The 22,337-nt window shown below is 34.9% G+C and overlaps 1 protein-coding gene across 16 annotated transcripts in view; it reads right to left on the bottom strand.

Moving 5' to 3' along the window:
- SOX6 (SRY-box transcription factor 6) overlaps positions 1-22,337 on the bottom strand; it is a 605,015-nt gene that overhangs the window by 310,541 nt on the left and 272,137 nt on the right. For all 16 annotated transcript variants that reach the window (XM_078058353.1, XM_078058351.1, XM_078058356.1 and 13 more), the window contains one exon: positions 16,653-16,860. In XM_078058353.1, coding sequence (XP_077914479.1) covers positions 16,653-16,860 — 208 coding nt within the window. The remainder of the gene's footprint in view (positions 1-16,652; positions 16,861-22,337) is intronic.

Below are 22,337 nucleotides of genomic sequence, written 5' to 3'. Positions count from 1 at the left end.
TATAAATTAGATTATTTTCTTAATTTCTCTTTCTGCTACTTCATTATTAGTGCATAGAAACACAAAAGATTTCTATATATTACTTTGTATCCTGTAACTTTACTAAATTCATTTAATCAGTTCTAATAATTTTTGGTGGAATTTTAGGGTCTTCTCTATATATTATCATATCGTCTGCAAATAGTAAAAGTTTTACTTCTTCCTTACCTATTTGGATGCCTTTGGTTTCTTTGACATTCACTGTAGAAACATTTTTCTAGATATGCCTCCACAGGCAAGGGAAACAAAAGCAAAATTAAACTACAGGGATTATACCAAAATAGAAAGCTTTTACACAGTAAAGGATACCATCAACAAAATAGAAAGGCAACCTACTGAATGGGAGAGGATATTTGCAAATGCTATATCCAATAAGGTGGCTAATATTAAAAATATATAAAGAACTTATACAACACAACAGCAAGAAAAAAAATTTTTTAAATGGGCAAAGGACCTGAATAGACATTTTTCCAAAGAAGACATACAGGTGGCCAACAGACACACAAAGCGAAGCAATGCTCAACTTCACTCATAATCAGGGAAATGCAAACCAAAACTACAATGAGATATCACCTTACACCTGTCAGAATGGTTAAAATAAAAACTAACAAAAAAAGAACAAGTGTTGGGGGGGTGGGGGATGTGGGGAAAAAGGAACCCTCGTGCACTGTTGGTGGGAATGCAACTGTTGCAGCCACTGTGGGAAACAATATGGAGGTTCCTCAAAACATTAAAAATGAAATTACCATATGATCCAGTAATTCCACTACTGGGTATTTACCCAAAGAATGTAAAAATACTAATTCAAAAAGATATGTGCGCCCTATATATATTTGCAGCATTTTTTACAATAGCAAAAATATGGAAGCAATCCAAGTGTCCGTCCATAGATGAATGGATAAAGAAGTGATATATATATATATATATATATATATATTTGCAAATATCCTCTCCCATTCAGTAAGTTGCCTTTCTATTTTGTTGATGGTATCCTTTACTGTGCAAAAAAAAAAAAAAAAAAGATATATATATATATATATATATATAATGGAATATTACTCAGCCACAAAAAAGAATAAGATCTTGCCATTTGCAACAATGGATGAACCTAGAAAGTATGTTAAATGAAGTAAGACAGAGAAAGAAAAATACCATATGATTTCACTCATATGTGGAATTTAAGAAACAAAACAAACAAAGAAAAAAAAGACAAAAAAACCAACTCTTAAATACACAGAACAAACTGGTGGTTGCCAGAGGGGAGGTGGTAGACAGATAAAGGGGATTAAGAGTACACTTATCTTGATGAGCACTGAGTAATGTATAGAATTGTTGAATCATTATATTGTAACACTGTATGTTAATTATACTTCATTTAAAAAAGGCAGGGGAGCCAAGGGGTACTCCTCTCTCCTAATCTCCAGGATAATCAGTCCTACATCTGCCTATTGGATGTATCTACTTTCACAGAATGCTCAAACTCAGTATTTCTAAACCCAAACCTTTTCCCCAAACTTTATCTATCTATATTCACCATCTTTTTTTATTCTTATTCACCATCTTAATAGCCTCATCATTGAATCTCTCTGCTAGGATACTTCAATCATCTTTGTCTCTTTCACTAACCTCATACCCCGCATCTAATTAGCAACCTCAAATATGTAACTAAAAGCTGATTCCTCCTCTCTATCTCCTGACACTGCCTTAATTATTTAGACTCTTATCAGTACATATGTGGCCCATTAAAACAGCCTACTAGCAGATTTTCCTGCATTTGGCCTTGCTTCTTTCCAACTGATAGTCAAAATGCCACCAAAGGTTCTTTTATAAGAAATGTGCCCAATTATGTTATGTATCCTCTTACTTAAAGCTCTTAGCTACTCCCTACTACCCAAAAGATAAAATTCAAGCTCTTCAGAAAGGCTTCAATCTGTTTTTTCAGTCATATCTCCTGTCCAACCACACTGAACCTCTGAATTCACCAAACTCATGGGTTTATTCATACCACTTAAACTTTACACAATGCTGTTCTATCTACCTGGATTCTATTATATTTCTTGGTCACTATGAATAGCTTGCAATTCATCAAAATCCAGCTCAAATGTCTTTAAGTCCTTTCCTAGATCTACTAGACAAAATGACAGCCCCCTTTTGTACTCCCACAGCATTTTAAGCAACTTCTACTATAGCACTTATTCTAATATAATTACTTTGTGTGTGTATGTGTGTATGTGTGTTTCCCCACTAATTATGAGTTACTAAAAACCATATCTATCCATCTCTGTATTCATCTTCTTTTTTTCCTTGTCCTCTTTCTCCACTTTTACCTCTCCTCACCCCAAGCGCACTATACTACCAGATGAAAGAGCTTAATAAATGCTTATGGAAATAATGAGCATATATATGTATGTATTTAAAAATGTATATGTATGTTTTGTTTAAATGAAGAGGCACTCCCTAAAAATTGAATCTATTTATCTCCTTTGAACCATAATATTATTCGCATCTCTGAAACCTTTTATAAATCAACAGATTTTTGGCTATTATACATATATTACATGCTAAGATCTATACTAGGCATTGTGAAGATAGACTAAAAGATATGGTCTGTGTCCTCAAGGAAATTAAAATCTTCTTGGGAGGCAAGATCAATAAATATAAAATAGCAAATAACACATTTCACCTTTGTCATAAATCAGTTGAGCATATTTTTGCAGTTCTGTGTGTCCTCTATTATATTCCATTGATCAATGTGTCTATTTTTCTGCCAAAACCATACTGTTTTGATTATTGTAGGCCTTGATATTGGGTAGAGTGATTCCTAACATCTTATTCTTCTTTGTCAAGATTATCTTAGGTATTCTAGGGTCTTCCCCTTTCTATATAAATTTTGGAATAAGCTAGTCTATGCACATGAAAGTTTTACTAGAATTTTGATAGAAGTTGCATTAAACATATAGATTATTTGGGAAAGACCTGACATCTTTACCATGTTGAGTCTTCCAACCCATGACATGTATAGGTTGCCATTTATTTAGGTTTTCCTTGATTTCTTTTATCAGCATTTTGTAATTTTGGCATCAGATCCTGCACATGCTTTAAGTGTATACCTACACTCTTCATTTTCTTTGGAACAACTATAAATAGCATTGTGTTTTTAATTTCAGTTTTCATATGTCCATTGCTAATATATAGAAATGTGATTGATTTTTATGTATTGATCTTGTATCCTATGACTTTGCTAACTCAAAATGAAACTGTTAAACTTCACACCTTATTTAAAAATGTGACCTAGGGGTTCCTGGGTGGCTCAGTCGGTTGAGTGTCTGCCTTCAGCTCAGGTAATGATTCCAGGGTCCTGGGATCAAGCCTCGAGTTGGGAACCCTGCAGGCCAGGAGTATGCTCCTTCCCCTGCCTCTCCTTCTCCTCCTCTGCTCATGCTCTGGCTCTCACTTTCTCTCTCTCTCAAATAAATAAGTAAAATCTTTATTTAAAAAAATGTGACCTAAATCTCACATCTGATATAAAAATTGGCTCTAAATGGATTATAGACTTAAATGTAAAATATAAAAGTATAAATATTTTAGAAAAATGTTTAGAATATAGGGCTAGGCAAAGTGTTCTCAGACTTGACACCAAAAGCATGATCCATAAAATGAAAAATTGCTTAACACTACCTCTTTGAAGGTATCAACTTTTGCTCTGTGAAAGCCTATGTAAAAAGGATGAAGAGACAAACTGCAGACTGGAAGAAAATATTTGCAAATCACATATCTGACCTAGGACTAGTAGCTACAATAATAAAGAACTTTGCCAACTCAATGGTAAAAAACAATCCAATTAAAAAATAGACAAAAGACATGAGCAAACATTTCACCAAAGAGGAGAGATAAATAGATGGTGAACAAACACATAAAATGATGTTCAACATAATTAGCCATAAGACAAATACAATTTAAAGCCACAATGAGATATCACTACATACTATCAGAATGGCTAAAATAAACATAACAAAATCAAATTCTGGCAAAGATGCAGAGAAACTAGATCACTCATACATTGCTGGTGGGAATGTAAAACAGCTTTAGCTATTCTGAAATAGCTGACAGTTTCTTATAAAACATCAATTACCATACAACCCAGCAATCGTATTCCTGGACATGAATTCCAGAGAAATGAAAACTTAGGTTCATACAAAAACCTGTACACAAATGTTCATAGCAACTTTATTTATAATAGCTAAAAACTGGATTTTGAATTGATGCCTTTCAACCAGTGACTGGTTAAACTGTGATACATACACATGATACATACCACTGAATACTGTTCAGCAATAAAAAATATTATGAACTATTGATATATGGAACAAGATGGGTGCATCTCCGGGGATTTATACTGAGTTTTAAAAAAGCCAATTCCAATAATATGCATACTGTGTGATTCCATTTATATAACATCTTTGAAATGACAAAATGGTAGAAATAAAGAACATACTATTGGTTGACAGTGTATCTGGAGTTACATTCCCATTGGCAGCTGACTTTTGAACAGTAAATGTGCACCAACAGAGAGAAGAAAAGGCCATGAAAGAGGAAATTACTTTGATTTCCTGTATTGACCTCCAATATTATGACAGACAAAGATAAGCCTGAATATAGGGAGAAAAAAAAGTAAATGCCAGGACAATAGAGGCAGAAGTAAGAGCAAGAGACACCACTTCAGATCATTTAACAAGCTTCACTCATTTATTCAATCAACAAACATTTAATAAAGGTCTTGTGTTCCAATCATTATTAGGTACTGGGAATACAGCAGTGGACAAATCAGAGTTTCTCTGCTGTCACTGACTTCCCCCGCCCCCCTTTAGTGGAGTGAGAGAGACACAAAAGGAAGACAAATGAAAGAACATATTAGGTAGTGGAAAATGCTAAGGTGAAAATTGAATAGAGTAATATGGTAAAGAGTAACTGGGGTCTACTTAAGATTAAAGGTTAAGTAAGGCTTCTCTGAAGAAGTGATAATTAAGCTGAGATCTGAATGACAAGAAGGAGCCAGTATACATGGATCTCAAGGAAAATCATTCTAGATACATGGAAAAGTAAGGAACTGATACATGTTTGAGAGGGGGAAAAAAAAAAAACAGGCCCAGTGAAGCTGGAGTGGTCTGAGAAAAGGGTAAAGTAAAATAAAATGAGCCTTGAAAGCCGGAGTACGGTGTTTGGATTTTAAGCAATGAATTTTATTCTAAGCATAATAGAGATTGATGATCTTGGCCAGATACCAATGATCCAATGCCAGTAAAATGCCTACACCCTCTGCCTATCAGATAATACCATGAAAAAGTGAAAGGGGCATAATTCTACCTGACTGAAGTTAAATCTTAAAGTAACTGTTAGTTCACCTAGAAGTGAGATCAAACTTTCTGCTATTAGTTAGAATGGTGGCTTAAAGGTTAAATTAAAATTAACAATGGAAAAAATAAAATTAATACATAAGCTTTGTACACATGTGATTTGTGCCAACAATATTTATAAGCAAACAACATTAATTTACTGCTGTCCTCTGTATTCCAAAATGACGCTATCACTATATGTGATATTATCAAAAGTTATCAAAAAGATCACAGGATCATTTTTAGGACTCTGTACATTCAGAACATACTACAGTTTCCTCCAGACTCTCTCTTCTATCTGAAAACAAAGAGAGATAGCTCCAAAACAACATTTTGCTTATGCAATAATTCTTAAATTCCCCATCTCTCCCATCTATTACATAAGCAAAAACTTCAGAGGTATTTCTGAAGGATCTGCTAAAAAGTTCCAATTAAGTGAATTACAGCTGCATTCTGGAGTGGAAAGGGATAGCAGTGTCCACAGTTAGCTACTCTAAGGACTGCCCACTGACTAGAGGTTGCCTTCATTCACAAGTCACACATTAGCATAGTGTTCCTGCTGCTCTTGCTGCTGCTGCGTGGTTCTTATTGCAAATAATTCAATACTTTGTCACATTTCTCATAGTTATTTTTCATTATACCTTCAGTTTTTTTCTAACCATCTATTTGTATTTACACACTTTCAATTCATCATCTGAAGGCAATTAGGAATGTTCACGGGCCTCTAATTTCTGCACTCCCAATGCTAGTGGATGGTCTATGTATTATGACTTCACTATGGGAGTTGTTTGGCCTCTCAGTTACGACTTCTCGGTTATACTTAAACCCTCAAAACATAAATTAAGAAAGCTATGATAGGTCTAAGTGTCACAGTTATTCAGCATTAAACCATAGCCTCATATGGTTAATAATTACGGCCATGAACTCCCTCCAAGGCCCAAATCCCCCTTACAACAGCCCAGACAAAAGGTAGACTTATTGACCTTTACTTCTTCTGAATCATGGTACCCTACCAACACCCCCTTCCGTTTGCCAATCTCTCAAACCATACACAGCACTTTCTGAGCCAGTTATCCATGGTTTTGTCCATAAGTACCTCATTGGACAATGACTTTTCACACATCAAAATTGGATTGGAGTTTTTATCTCTATCTTCATAAAGATTATAACATCAGAAAAAAAGAGATGGGGAACAGTAAAGTAAGTGATTTCAAGCATAATAAAAGAAAAATGAATCATGAGATTGGTTCAGATGACTTCTAGCCTGAAAACAGTTTGAGAAAGAAAATCACTGATAGTGCTGAAATTGAGATACAAACTCTAAAAGAAAATCAGAGCAGCATAAAGTTTTAGAATTTGGCCTTTAATGCTAGATTAATGTCCATGTTGTTTTTTTTATTTCTTTTTTTTTGTCCATGTTTTCTCAATTAAGAAACTTTTGCTAAGGTCAATCAATTAATTAATTAATCAATTATTAGGTACTACCCAGTAAGTTACCAGAGTCAGGACAAGAATACATATCAAAACCAGGCCAGTATCTCAAAGGATTCTCAAATTAAACATTCTAAGGAAAAGGTAAAGATTTCCAGCTAATGACTCAACTGGTTAGAAAACTGTCTATTTCAATATAAATGGCTAGATAGAACAGTGGCAATAATCAACAGATTTGCTAGTTAGTCTTGAATTTGAAGTAGGTATTTAAGAAAAAAAAATGACCGGGGACCAGATATGGCTAAAGATCAGGAATTTCTTTAATTCAAAAACCACACCAAACTGGAAACGTCAATAAAGAGGATCAAAAGGGGGGAAAAAGTGTTTCCTAACAAACCTAATAATCATAGTCCAGTGGGAGAATGACAATACACTTGTGTTCATAGTTGAAAGAAAGGTTGAAGAATTCTATTAAGATACAACAAAAGGAAAAAGGAAAATTGCAGTGAAGGGTCCATCAAAGGCTCTTGTGAGTTTCTGAAAAGCTCAATGATAAAAAGAAACCTGTACTAGACATTTTGAGGAAGGTGGAACCAAAACGTATAGGCAGTTAAGTTAAAGCTTTCAAGGATTACCACACACACACACACACACACACACACACACTGTAGCCCCAACTTCTTTGTGTAATGTTTTCCAACAGAGTGGAAAAAGAATACAAAAATTGGTCAACAGCAACTCCACTCCTGGGAATACACCCTAGAGAAGAAACTTGTGCACATGTGCATCAGAAGACAGGTGCAAGAATGTTCATAGCATCATTGTTTGTACTAACAGAACACAATAGCATCCAAGTGTCCAGAGACAGCAGACAGGAAAATATACTCCTGTATATCATTCTATGGAATAATGTATGGAATTTTATACAAAAATGAAAATGAACTAGAGCTGTACACTGCAAAATTGAGCTTAGAATATAATTATGAATATAAAAAGCAAGGTGCAGAAGGTTACAGTGTAGTACCATTTTTACAAAGTTCTAAAACAAAGCCAAACAACATAGTTTAGGGACACATAAAACTGTTTTGAAACAAAAAGGGAAAATGATAACACAAAGTTCTGGCAGTAGTTACATCTAGGTAGAAAACAAAAGGATTGGACAGGTGAAGAAAACATAGGTAGATTCAATAGTAATGATTTATATTAAGTTGGATGATGAATTCACAGGCATTTATTTTATTTTTATGCCTTATAACATTTATGTATCAAATATGACATAATAAACACATATATAAATTTCCCACTTCCTTTCACATTCATTTTTTCTTTACATTTTACATATATATTATATAAGAAAAAGATATGAATCTAAAAACCACCCCTCCTATTACTTTTTTAGAATCCCAGCATAAATCCTGAAGTCGATCTAATAAATTTTCAATGGAAAAAAATGTGAAATGCTAACAATACACTCAAACTCTACAAGTTCAAAATCATATAAGAATATGACTTATTTCATCAAACCATCAGAAAACTGCATCCTCTTTCTAAACAACAAAATGCCAGGAGAGCACCTTCTTGCTTCCCAGGTGAAGAAGAAAAAATCAAAAACAATTGTCTGCATCTGTTCTTAACATTCTTAGAGCTTTAAGAATGTTTAAATCTGAAGAAAGAGAAATGAGCCAAGAAATTTGAAGTATCTTTTCAAGGCAGAGACATGCAAAAGTAAGTTAAGAGAAAGATTCCACCAACTAGTACATTGCCAACACTGTAAGTGGGAGTTGTAAAACAACAGCAAACTGACATAGCCAAGATTCGTCCAGAATGTCTGGGGCTCACAGGATGCAGGCTGATTATATTGTTTATAAAGTTATATAAGAGGATGTCCAGTTTACAAAGAATTAGAAAGCAAATATACTTCACACAAAAACATACCAAATATAATTTTCATAATTCAAAAACCAGTAGTTCTAGCTCATTTTAATCCTTAATTGTACAATACTTTCAGAAAATACATTTATTTAAACTATCTGGTACTAGATAAATATTTACTATGGATATACAAATTCTTTAAAATGGGAGCAAGGACAAAAATATCATAGGGAGGAAAGATGAAGTATTTTAAAGAGAAGAAAAAATGAACTGAAATGATATTGCATCAGCATTGCTCTGAATACCTGACTGCTTCTCCACTTAGAGTATGAGTGGTCTTGGGGAACTTCAGCATTTAAATGACTTGAAGTTTCCAACTTATTTGAAATAATAATTCTGGGGCGTTTGTAATGAATACCTAATGTGTTTCTTTGCAAAAACCCAAAACCTTTCCAATTTTTCCCATGAATGAGAAATATGAAGAAGGGTTTGGATCTCAAATATTCTAAATGCTTCACCAATATAACCTTCAATCACAACAGTGGCAAACCTAATATCCATAAATTCTGCCTTAAAAAATTCTTTGGATGCTCTAGCATGGTATAAATGTTAAACTTTGTTTTGTTTTGTTTTTAGCATGGGCTTTTAATAGATTTTTTTTTTCTTCTAACAGGAACACATTGCTCTTAACTGGGTACTCTCTGAAAACCTCATCCAAGGCTTTACCAACCTCTCTCACTGACAACATCATATTCCACATATTTCTCAGCAGGGAAGATTGGCTTCCAGCGGGGAAACTTTAGTATCAGCTTTTCCAAAAAGCCTGAAAGGAGAGTTAAACTGAATTGCTCTTCCAGAAAACAGGAACGTCCTTGCTGCCAAATCTAAATCCCCTAACACCATGGGACATTTCCTATGATTCTGTCTGTGGCAAAAGATGAGATTCCTGTAATATTTCTCTTTAAAAATGTTTCTTCAAATAATAACAGTAACAGCAATTATAATAGCAACAGTAATAATAATTATAATTATAGAAGCTATGTGTTTTATATAGTTAATATGTGAAATCGTCACACAACCCTGCAAAGTAGGTATCATTCATCCAGTTTTACAGGTGAGGGAACTGAAGCACAAAAGGACTAAGTTCTTTTGTTCAAGGTCATACAGCTAGAAAATAATGTTGGCTACCTCTATTGAGCACTTACTACACACTGGTAATGCTCTAAATGCTTTAGTTGCATTAAGTGAATCTTGATCCTTATACTAGCACTATAATTATGTCCAATTTTTGATTGAGAAAACTGAGGCACAGAGAGGTGCCCTATGTCACCCATACGGCAAATGCTGAACTGAGTTTCAAACACAGGCAGTCTAGCTCCAGAGCCCACATTCTTAATCAGGAGGCTATACTGCCACTCCAAATGATAGAATTTATGGTCAAACACAAATCTAGCTCACTCAGAAACATGACTTTCAAAACTGAGTTTCCCCGTCGTTTAAACTACACCACATTCCTCCTTTAGTACAGCAAAAGCTATCAGATAAGCAATATATACCAACATATATGCTAACTAAATATAATCCAGTAAAAATATATGTAAAAATCCAAATTATTATTTAGAGATGTGAATAATGATAATAGTCTGTCAGATACACACATAACACGTGTTCATTCTTGTGCGGGGTAACAGCTGCATAATCCACTGGAAAGCCTATCCCACCAGGAATCCAGAGCTCAAATGCTCGTGCCCTTTCTCCACATACACAGTCAAATGAAACCACATACTTTCATTATCACGATAACCTGTGGCACACAATTCCACTGGACAAATATTCTAATTTCTGTCCAGTGTATATGCTATACAACTGTACCTGAGCCCTGCTTGCTTTCCATTAAGTTCATGGTCCCTATCAGAGTTCACTCGTTCAAATATTTCTGTCTAACTATAAGCCTTATCACTCCCTCTTGATCACAATAATTATTACCTAAAGAATACATCTTTTAAAAGAGCAAAAAAGTGAGAAAGAAGCTGTTATTTTGTCAGAGAGTTGAGGTTTATATAATTGTATCCCTTTCCCTGCAAGCTCACATGCCTCCAGAACCTGACCCAAAGCAGTTCACTCGGCCTAGGATCATATACTTAGTAGTATGATACACAAGACATGATAGTGGCTGAAGCACTATTATTAAAGAGAGATTAAAACAGCTGTACATTATGCTGAAGCACTCACTCTTCCCTTTACAAACAGACGGTCCTGGATTACAAGCAGCACTTGACCATTTAAATCACGACAACAACCAGATTTAACCAGCTGGGCCATATTCTCCTAGGCAATGCCTGTTGACCTCCTCAGTCGCAGCTGCTCAAATGAAATTCTCATTAGACAACTTATTTTCAGAAGCCAAAGGACTCTCTGATTAAATATATGTATTTAGATATAGAAGTCCTTTTTAAAGTATTCATTTTCTGACAACTGTCGCTTATGTTAGAGCCCAGCTACATTGGCAACAAGATGGGTGATACAAGGATAACTAAAATTCATCATTTAATCACAGCTGAAGGATTTTTATCTTGGAAGCATTTTAACCTGAACCTATAATCAGTCTTTCTGCATATTCTACCCACCAATATCAACAGTACTTTAAAAGGTAGATTCTGATATTCATTCTATCCATCTATCCATGCATCTATCTATCTCTCTATCATCTATCTTCCTATCTACCTATGACCAAAAAATCAACGTTAAATTTACAACAGAAACCTTGTCTATTTTCCCACAAATCTCACTTTCAGAGGAGGCACTTCAGACAGAACACCTTTGTTCATCAGTGTTTCAGCAATCCAGTCAAATCACTGCTCTGAAGAAATTTCTTGAGGGATGGCAGATAAAACACTGGACAATTATTTGGCTGATGAAAGGATCTGCCTGTAAGAGAATAACTTCCCTAATGCTATGTGGAGAGTTTTTTTTTTTTTTATCATGTAGATATTGTTTTAAAATAGACCATAATAAATAAACTTTTTATAGATCAGTTCCTGTATATGAGGGGAAGTGAGGGGGAAGGTATTTAGTCTGATAGAGTCAAAACATTCTCCAGGACAAGAATGACTCAGGAAAAGTCATTTATTATGTCAATCACACAGGCTTGTCATTCATGAGGTATGGCCTTCAAACCAGGAAACAGAGGTGAGAGAGAGGGGAGTAATGCATTTGAAAGCTCGTATATGTCCCATGGGATAAGAGCTGTCCCACATGAGGATAGGGACCTGGGGCTTTAAAGGGTCAAAGCCAAGCAAATATTGGTGAAGCTATTATACCTCCTTAGACCTGAGATATAGTTTTATAGAGTCAGAAATCCCATTATACTGTTCTGTAGTATTGCTCTGAGCAGATAATTAAAATTAGGAATCAAATTCAAAATAGAAAATAGAAATCTTCATGGCTCCCAACTCCAAAACATGTTCCTCTACTTTTTAAAAAATTATTATTATTAATTGTATTACCACCCTGCTACTCACCCAAAGTTTAAAAGCTCTGAGCAACATGTGAACCATTCCTCTCCCCTGGTCTCCTTGCTTAAATGTCAACTCCTAACAATTCTATCTCCTAATATATTTTCCATATGCACCCCTTCCTCCTTTCTCATTTCTGCCACCTTAGTTTAGGCCCTCATTATCTCTAGCCTGAAACAATTTCCTCAGTGTCTCTCCTGTTCCCATACATCCTACACAGTGCCGCCAGATTAACTTCCTGAAGGATAGCTCTAAATCCATCACCATGTTGTGCTGAAAATTAGTCAATGCTTCTTCCACAGTCTTCAATCTAAAGTGCAAACTCCTTAGCCAAGAATTTTAATTTAAAGGGCCTCAGTGATCTGAACACAACCGACCTCTTCAGTCTTATATCCCATATGCATCGTCACATACTTTAAATTAGAATATGAACTGTTGGCTATTTTAAAGGACTCTGCCTGTTCCTTCTGCCTGAAATGTCCCTCCCCCTCCATTTCTGCCTATCCAAATCCTTCATTCTCCAAGACCAGTTAAGACCCATTTCCCTTTAGAACCTTTCCATGGCTTCCTAGGCCAGTGCAATCTATCCTGTAAACTCCTATAACATTTAATCTATATGACTCTCACAGAACCTATCATATATTAGACATTGAATTAGAGTTCATTTTTTATATATCCTATACCCCTTACGAGAACATGAACTCTTTAAAGTTAGAGACTATTTTATTCATTACAGGTGCCCCATATTATGTAGCATAGGGGTTCTAAACCTAGGGTCCACAGACCCCAAGAGTCCATCTACAGGATTCAGGGGGCCTTGGATGGTGAACCTGGATGGAAAAATTCTTTTTCACTAACCTCTAATTGAAAATTTGCATTTCCTTAAATTGTGGATGCAGGCAACAAACCAGAAAATATTCATAGTATCTGTGATACTGCACCCAATAGAATTACAGTATATTTTTATATCACACTGTACTGGTTAGCGATATCTCAAAATATCTTTTATGTTTATCACTACTTTAAAATTTTGATATTTTGAGTCCCTTCATTAGATCTTGTTGTTTGATGCATTAGTAAAGTAGCATTTTCTAACATATCACAAAATTTTAGAATTATTTAATATTTTAATGTAACTCATTTTCTCTGTAATTCCATGGATTTTACTTTGTGCATTTAAACTAAGAAATAACCTGTAGGCTTCACCGACTACCAAGGAAATCCATGGCCAAAAAAAAAATGGTAAGAATCCCTCGGTTCTACTACCACCTTGCAAAATAAAAAGAAAACTTGTAGAAAAATAATCATGATACTATGTAGTTCTTGGTTAGGGCTATTAAATATATATATATATGATGAACTATGAAATATTGTATAAGCATATTGTTCATAAAAATTCATAGAGCTTTGGTATTAGAAAAAGACCAATCTTCTGTCCCCTAGCCCTATTAAAATGGCAATAAAGATTGCCACACACCTCCAAGGACAATTTATTATCTTCCAAAGAAGATTATTCCATACATGGACAGGTACAACTGTTACACAGTTAATTTTGTTATAAATGATAATCTGGTTCTTTGCAACTTCTTGTCACTGATCTTCATTCAATCCCTATGGAACTACACAGAATAAACCCAATCCTTCCTCCACATGACTTTACTGTTTAAAGACAACCATCATGTCATCCTTCATCTATTTTCTCTGGGATTAATATTACTAGTTCCCTCAACCATTCCTCCTCTTATTATATAATTGTATGTCTGTTATCATATCAACTGCTCTCCTCTGAGACTATCCCAATGTTTTTTAGTCCCTCTTAAAGTGTGGTAATTCTCAACTCAACACCATAATTCAGATGCATTGTATTGAGCAGGGAGTTCAATGGGACTACCAACTTTTGAATGCTACGTACTGTAATTCTAGTAATGCTGACTGAGACAGCACTACCAAATATTTGGCAATATTCATCATGCTGACCCCATCGTACTTTCTTAAAACTCATAAGCTTTTTTTTTTTTTAAATTCATGTGTCTGCTATTTGAATTTCCTTCAGTAATTATTTGTGCAGCTAGGAGTTTTGGTCACAATTTCTGGACTTAACAATAAGATCTATTAAATTTAATCTTGATGGGTTAGTTTTAAGTTCATATTTTCAGTTTGTCAAAACCTTTTGAGTTTTGTTTCTTTCATACATTTTATTCAGTGTTCCTCCTAGATTTGTAGAATCTGTAAGTTTGATGAGCATACTTTTATCACTTCATATTTATACTTAATATGTTATATACATTAATACACACTAAAAAAAGCCTGAAATTCTGATGCCTAAAATATATATACTATAGAAAACAAAGTTCAGCGAAGTACATAAAAACATTATTTGATAGTAGGAATATAGTGATAAAGTACTCTTAAATGAGAAGTCTCATCTTGCAAGTGCCTCTCTTGTATCAAATCTTTAACACACAATAATAAAGAGGAAGAACAGAAAACTAACCATGACTTGCAAGAGAAAAATTATTTTAAATTTCCTAGGAGTTCACACTGGAAAAAAAAAATCACCACAAATCAGTTTCTTTATTTTTGCATTAAAGAACTCTCTAAAGAATTTTGAAAACCGCTTTCTTATAGAACTAAACCATCTTTTTGGTAAATCACAATTAAAATAATCTAGCAATATCACTTATTCAGATTATTGATCTGACAGCTTCATTTATTCTAGAACATATCCAAGCAGGGGAAAATAAAGTGTCTGAGCAGCCAGAAGTCCACAAACAAAAGATCTTGTATATTACCCAGAATCTCTCAGCAACTCACCCAGACATATATGTTTATATTTTACTTATCGTCCAGGGGTTGTGATCATCTATTCTCATAATTTATAAATGAAAAAGAAACAAATTAGAAATTATTCTCAACAACGCAAAAAGTAACAGCCTGCAATCTGATATTGAAGGAAGAGAACCCAACATACACACGGACACACAGACACATAGACACACACACACGTATGCACCAAAAGATACCTATATCAAGCAGACACAAGAACTCAAAAGTCTCATAATTGCAGAGAAATACCATAAAGCCAAAGAGTCCTAATTATCTCTATGATCTCTGGGGGCATCATTACATTATAGCCTGATAAAATAATTGACGTTTATAATATGATAATCATCACAGTACCCCAAATTTATGTAGTTTACTGCTCATATGAGACTTATACATTCATTATTATAGTTAATTCTCAAAATGTTTGAGTTACCCAGTCAAGTATTAGTGCCACACCAAATTTTAAATTTTGTGGCTCAGGGAAACTGAAGAACTTACCCAGGGTCACTTAACTATTAGACAGGTATTGGAGTTCATAGTCTACTGCACCATGACCCTGCGTCATCAAAAAATATTTACATTTTTGTGCCATATCATCTGGTTGGTAAGTCAGGGAGGTGTGTGATACATTTTAGAAACTTCCTTTTGTGCTGATGTGATGGACACATCCACAGAAATTAATTTGAAACTTTTAAACCTTTAAGCCCTTATAGGAATAAAATTAAGTTACATGAAAAATTCCCGTATATCCCCATTTCTCTACAGTGCCACAGAACTCTAAATTTAACTTACAGTGTTAGCAATAAATCCAGAACCACTAACTACCCTACATTTCAAAGTCTAAAATCTGCACATAAAGAACGAAAGAACATACATAGTACAGCAATCACTTAGACTTGATTTATTTAATTTAAAAATATTATTAGAGTCTTCTTTCATGTTTTTTAGGACATAGGTGAACCTAAGTGAACCTAAGAACATCTCTTGAGAGCGTAGAGGAGGTGGATGTGGGATGATGCAATAGATGTCATGTGTCACAGCACTCCCCTCTTGAGCATTTAGCTTTGACAAATTAGAAACCTCAAATCTCAATTCTACAACATTTGGAGGTAAAAGGATAATATTTATAAATTTGTAATATTTATAAAAAATAAGGAGAAATAAATTAGTTTTGTTCTTATTTTTGTTTGATTTTCTTTTCTTTTTAAACAGTTGATCTTTTCATAATAAAACACTATCCATCAACAGGAAATAAGGGAGAAAAAATTAAAAGCAAAGTTGCAGCTGCAGAAGTTCCCATACTACACCTTTTTCCAGGGTAAAGCTTGCAGTCTGTTCAAAACCTTGATTTGTTATCATAAGAACAAAATAAAATGCACAAAGTTTTAGAAAAATGGAGCTATCTGCTTAATACTCTCAATGGATCACAATCGGCCATCACCATGGTAACCTCTGAATAACTTTTTCCTAGCCAGTGCCAATTATGCACTGCTTTGGCCCTTGAAATCCCACTCAGTTTTTTTAAAGGCCTGGAATCTTTGAAAGAATAAAGCCCAACAGTTAAGTCCACACATACCCTCTTGTTCAGTCCGAGTCATTTCCTCAAGCTTCTTCTGTTTCAGTGTGTCCACCACATCGGCAAGGCTCCCTTTGCGGCGTTCTGGGGTTCCAAAAGTAACACTGCTCATTATCTCGCGGTCCCGACTCCCTTCGTCAGGCTTATGTGGTGAGGTAGAGGTATTTCGGAAGGAATACAGGGAACATAACTTATTATTCTCTGACTCCTAGAAAAACAAAATAAAATAAAACCATTAGAACATTTGTTTCTTTGCATACCATTGGAGAAAAACCCCAAACTCAGAATAACAGCATAGGAGGCTTAGATGGACAAAAAATATGAACCATCTCTGCTTTAAAAATACTAAACATTAAAGAAGCAATTATTTAAAAAACTCTCCTGAAATTGAAGATTAAAACTATGTATTTTTTTTTTAATTAGAAACCAACCTAAGTGTTTCAAACCCTTAATTTTAAAATGGACACTTTGACTTCTTACTCATTTACAACCTTCATTTAAAATAGTTCGGATTCAATTATTAAGATTGGCAAAGTTTTTCTTTTAATTGGCACTTTTGTTAAATGCTCTTCCCACAGCCTAAAATATATGTACATCACAGTAACATTATCCTTGAATTTAGAAATAGAGAAATTAGCTTCAATATCTAATGTTAATTATTCAACAGAAAATATATAAAATATCTAAATCAGTGCCAGAAAGTTCACCAACCTGAACATTTTTGTGTGCTGGGGTTTGAGGAGAATCATTTTTTTCCCTAGCCATACATCTTTCAAAGTTACAAAAACGTCTTTCTATTCCTTATCTTTACCACTTACACTTTAACACATAGTCACACACATTTAAAAGTGGTTTTGTTTTTATGTTTGTTTGTTTGATTGATGGTTTTTAAAAGGACAAGTCTGTTACAGAGACATTTGCACAAGAATTACTTCACCATACAGAGAAGGTAACTAACTGGTAAGAGGGTTAGATCCATCTGTGAGGAAAAAAATGCAAAACTGAGATTGAAAATAATAAGCACCTAAAAGTTTATAGGAAGAAAATGTTTTTACCACTCTCTAAATCAGAACTGAGGGTTGGAAGCAACTGTTATTTAGCTACAGCCCACCAGTAATCTTACATTCATTCACCTCATCTGTCTGGGCATGAGTATTCTCTTGCCCAATAAAACATCATATGAAATAAAAAAAGCATCTGGCCTTTGTGATTCTCATCAGAAACATGAACATCTTAACTGCTCCTATATCTCTCTCCCCCTTCACAAAGAAGCCCAGCAAGCTTCAAGAACTAGAGGAAGAAATAGGAGGCAAAAGTTACGGTAATAACTGGTGGGAAAGGGGGAGAAAAGAAAAATGGAGCCTAGACAAGTATAGGTTTCAAGATAACTGTACCCGATAAATGCTAGGCAATTAGTATTTTTGTCACTGTAGAAGATTAAATAAAACTTGTTTTCAGGGCTGTTGGGAGCATATTATGAGATAACATTTGTAAAGCACTAGGCACAGGACTGAGCTCTTAGGAGGTGGTATTTAATAAGTGGTGGGTACCGTTATTCTGATGGAAGAGGCAGATCTAAGGATGGAACCAAGGCAGTTCTCTTCCCCTCTGGACCTAAGGAATTGTTTAGTAAAAAATGTTATGACTCTTAAAGTAAATTGAATACTGTGAAGCCTGAGTATATACTAAAAACCATTGAATTGTATACATTAAATGGGTAAATCGTGTGGTATGTGTACTATATCTCAATAAAGCCGTTAAAAAATATAGTAAGCCAAATCAGTCTTTTTTTTTTATTCCCAGTACTAGCACAATGCTTAGCACAGAACAGATGCTCATTACATTTGTGTACTGAAATAAATTGAAAAGGATAAAATAAATGGAGTAGGGTAGAAAAGAGAGTTCCTCTTTACCTTGCTCCTAGATCTAGGAAAGATGTTTTATTTCATTTAATGTTTACAATAGCTCTATTGAGTAATGCAGAGGAACCCCTTCTTTTAGATACCAGTCATGGTTAATACATGACTTCTTGGGATGGTCAGTTCATTCTCTGCTTTGTGCAAATGAAAACTCAGAAATGGGGGCACCCAGGTGGCTCAGTCAGTTAAGCGTCTGCCTTTGGCTCAGGTCAAGATCTCAGGGTCCTGGGATTGAGCCCTGCATTGGGCTTCCTGCTCAGTGGGGAGCCTGCTTCTACCTCTCCCTCTGCCCCCCCACTCATGCTCTCTCTCTCTCTCTCTCTCTTTCATTCCCTCTCTTTCAAATAAATAAATAAATAATCTTAAAAAAAAAAGAAAAGAAAACTCAGAAATGTGTTTTCCAAAGCCGTTTTGATCTCTTAGTAACGTCCTTATCAGAAATCTGACCTAGACTTTTTTGAACCAGTATCACCATTGGATCAATCATGCTTCCATCACTGTCATTTCAAGTGCAAACTAGTCTCATATCACAGCCTATAAATCAAAAACAAAAACAAAAAACTCTGACTCAACCTAAGAGATTAAAGACCAAGTCAAAACAACAGTCATGTGGAAGTGGGTTACCTACAAATGAGCCACCACTGAACATACTAAAAAGGGCTTCGCCATCACTCCTAAATTGAAATAGAAAGACATTAGGAGTGGCTCTCCTGCCTGAGGAACAACTTTAAGTTGTCCTCAGAGCATTTAGGCTTCATACAGTACCATTTTTTTCTGTCAGGTCTAATTTTAAACAGTTTTATTTACTCATGTCATTTGTGAGATAGACTGCTTTCTTTGGTTTTGTTTTGTTTTGTTTTGTTTTTAACTTAGGGGAATGTAACCACTGCCATCCTACATCACAGACAATCACCACGGGCTCCCACACCAACGACCTGCACTGTCCTCGGTCCCATAATCTGTGCAAAGTGGCTCAACACTTCCAATAAGCAGAGAGCAAGAAGCTGAAAAGTCACGATCTTTCCAAAAAAGTGACAAGAACTACTTGCAATATGTGGTATTGCACATGACAGGCACCAACTTAGGCAGTGGATCAGATCATCGATGGCGTGGGCGCCTGGGTGGCTCAGTTGGTTAAGCGACTGCCTTCGGCTCAGGTCATGATCCTGGAGTCCCTGGATCGAGTCCCGCATCGGGCTCCCTGCTCGGCGGGGAGCCTGCTTCTCCCTCTGACCCTTCTCCCTCTCATGTGCTCTCTCTCTCTCTCTCTCTCTCTCATTCTCTCTGTCTCAAATAAATAAAAAAATCTTTAAAAAAAAAAAAAAAGATCATCGATGGCGTAAGGCATCTAAGTCATCTTATACCATTCTCAGGAACAAGGGAAAGGTGCAAATTTTACCATTTCTGGCCCTCACTTTTTAACTTTCTAAAACTTAAGGAATAATGGCCTCTCGTGAATGGAGGCCTATAGCAATTCATCTGTGTAAAGGGGTACTTGAGTCCAAACACTTACAACGAAGACAGTACTGTTGGATAAAAGACAGTAATACCAAATTAGAAAAAGAAACTTGACAAAGGATCTTTTTTTAAGAAACTAGGCAATTTTAAGTTTTCCCTTAAGTTTTCTTAAGGGAAAAAAGTTCAACTTATTATGGAATTTCCTAAAAATGAAACAAGTCCTATGAAATATCAGTTTGAGGAAAGATGCCCAGTGATACTATGTGTCGTGTCTTGATGCATGTCACTGCTGCACAGCTGTGGGGAGATTTGAGACAGTATTTCCCTAAAGCAATGGTGCTCAAACTTCAGTGTTTACAATTCTCTAGCAAATATGTTAAAATGCAGATTCCCTCACCTCCCTCTATACCCCCCAAGGGTGGGGCCCAGGAATATGGAGTTTGATAAACATCCCAAGTGATTCCAATGTATAGGTCCTTTCATTCTGATGCATCCCACTTTAAGAAACACTGATCCCTATGAAAGCAATGAAATAAATGCTTTGCCTAAATGCTACAATATGGATATAATTATGAAAATTTTTAAGAAGGCTGGTTAGTTTTAATTTTAAAAAAATAACGTAAAGGAGATTACTTCTCTTCTTTTGTTCTTTCTTGTGAAAACGACCACTGTGCAACATGACTAAACAAATGAACATCACAATAAGCAGAGCATATGGGGACTGAGTTAGCATTAGTTCATTCAGAGGCAATTTACTATAAATTTGTTTTCTCTCAACCCCAACCTCAGTGGCACCACCAAACCTAACAGTGAAGATAATTTTTGAAATATTATTTAAAAGGATCCCAGTCCCAATACAAGAACTAAAGCAACATTGGTTCAGGTTATCTAAAGAGCTTTTTGCTGGAAATCAATTAAATACAATACAAAATGATATGCAGGTGCCTGAAAAAGCACACAATAGTACAAAAAAATAGTCATTAGGCAAAGTTTCTAGAAAACACAAGCAATTTTCACAAATTAAAAACATTTAATTAAGATGTTTCCATGTTTGAAGGGGATAGAAAAGTAAATATTAAAGACAAAACGTATGTGAGGTGATGGATGTCAACTAAACTTATTGTGGTCATCATTTCACAATACATACGTGTGTCAAATAATTATGTTCTACACTTCAATACAATGTTATTTGTCAATTATATCTCAATAAAACTGGAAAAACATTTTAAAATAAATATTGCCCAGATCTTTCAGAGGTTGTTATTCAAAACAGATTGCTCAGCAGTGGCAACAGAAAAACGTTAGACTTAAATCGCCTTCTCGTGGTACTGTGAATATATCAAACACACGCAAATTTTTGAGCTTTTGTGCTTCATGCTCCTTTCCTCTAGAATGTCCTACATTCTTTTTGACTATTCACTCAAACCCCTCCTCAAAGCTCAGATCAAATTGCATTTCATCCTTGAAGTCCTGCCTGACTATACTGGGCCTCACTATCCTCCTACCCCCTGAACTATACATTGAAGCACTTAATCAGGACCACACAACTTGGCACTTAATAATATACTAGAATAAATTATTCATTATTATTTTGCATGTATTAGTCATATTTGCAACTAAATTTTAACACTTGAAGGATTGGGGCCATGTCTCATGTTTCTTCTACATACCCCCCAGAGCACCCAACAAAATGTTAAGTACATCATCAGCTGCTGAACTTGAAACAACTACTCACCAAATATGTCAAAAATAATTTAAAAAATAAGGCTAAGAGTAAAGATTTGTTCTAATAGTGGCAGGATTGCTTATTTAAGCAAAATATTGAGAACTGAAATATTAAAAAAATAAAGGATTCATTTAATAAAAGATGATATAGCTACACAATGGAATACCACATAGCCATTAAAAACAATATTAGTTATGTTGAAAATAGAGTTGTTTATAATGATGGACAATTACGGGCAACTTACATGTCCAATTTTAGGGATCATTCTGAGGGCATTAGGGTTTCATCCAGAGGGTAGAATAATTTGAAATTATTGAAAATCATATTTGTTCCGAAAATATAGTGACATGTGGGAATATTCATAATGTATTTTTGGTAAAAGTGTGTTAGTGAGAAACAGCAATGTACTTTTTTTTAGAAAAAATTATGTACACAAGAAAAGACACCAGAATGTCCAACAAAACGTTAATGGTCCTCTGAGTGTTGGGATAATAGGTAGTTCTAATTTTCTTTTTTGAAGTCATCCATATTTTGCAAATGTTCTATTATGAATACTACTTTTAAACAGAAAATAAATATTGT

The sequence above is a fragment of the Halichoerus grypus genome, chromosome 11 (genome assembly GCF_964656455.1).
Source record: "Halichoerus grypus chromosome 11, mHalGry1.hap1.1, whole genome shotgun sequence".
In the NCBI taxonomy this organism is placed as follows: domain Eukaryota; kingdom Metazoa; phylum Chordata; class Mammalia; order Carnivora; family Phocidae; genus Halichoerus; species Halichoerus grypus.
Note: the sequence above shows the minus strand (reverse complement) of the source record. Positions and strands in the feature narration are given on the sequence as shown.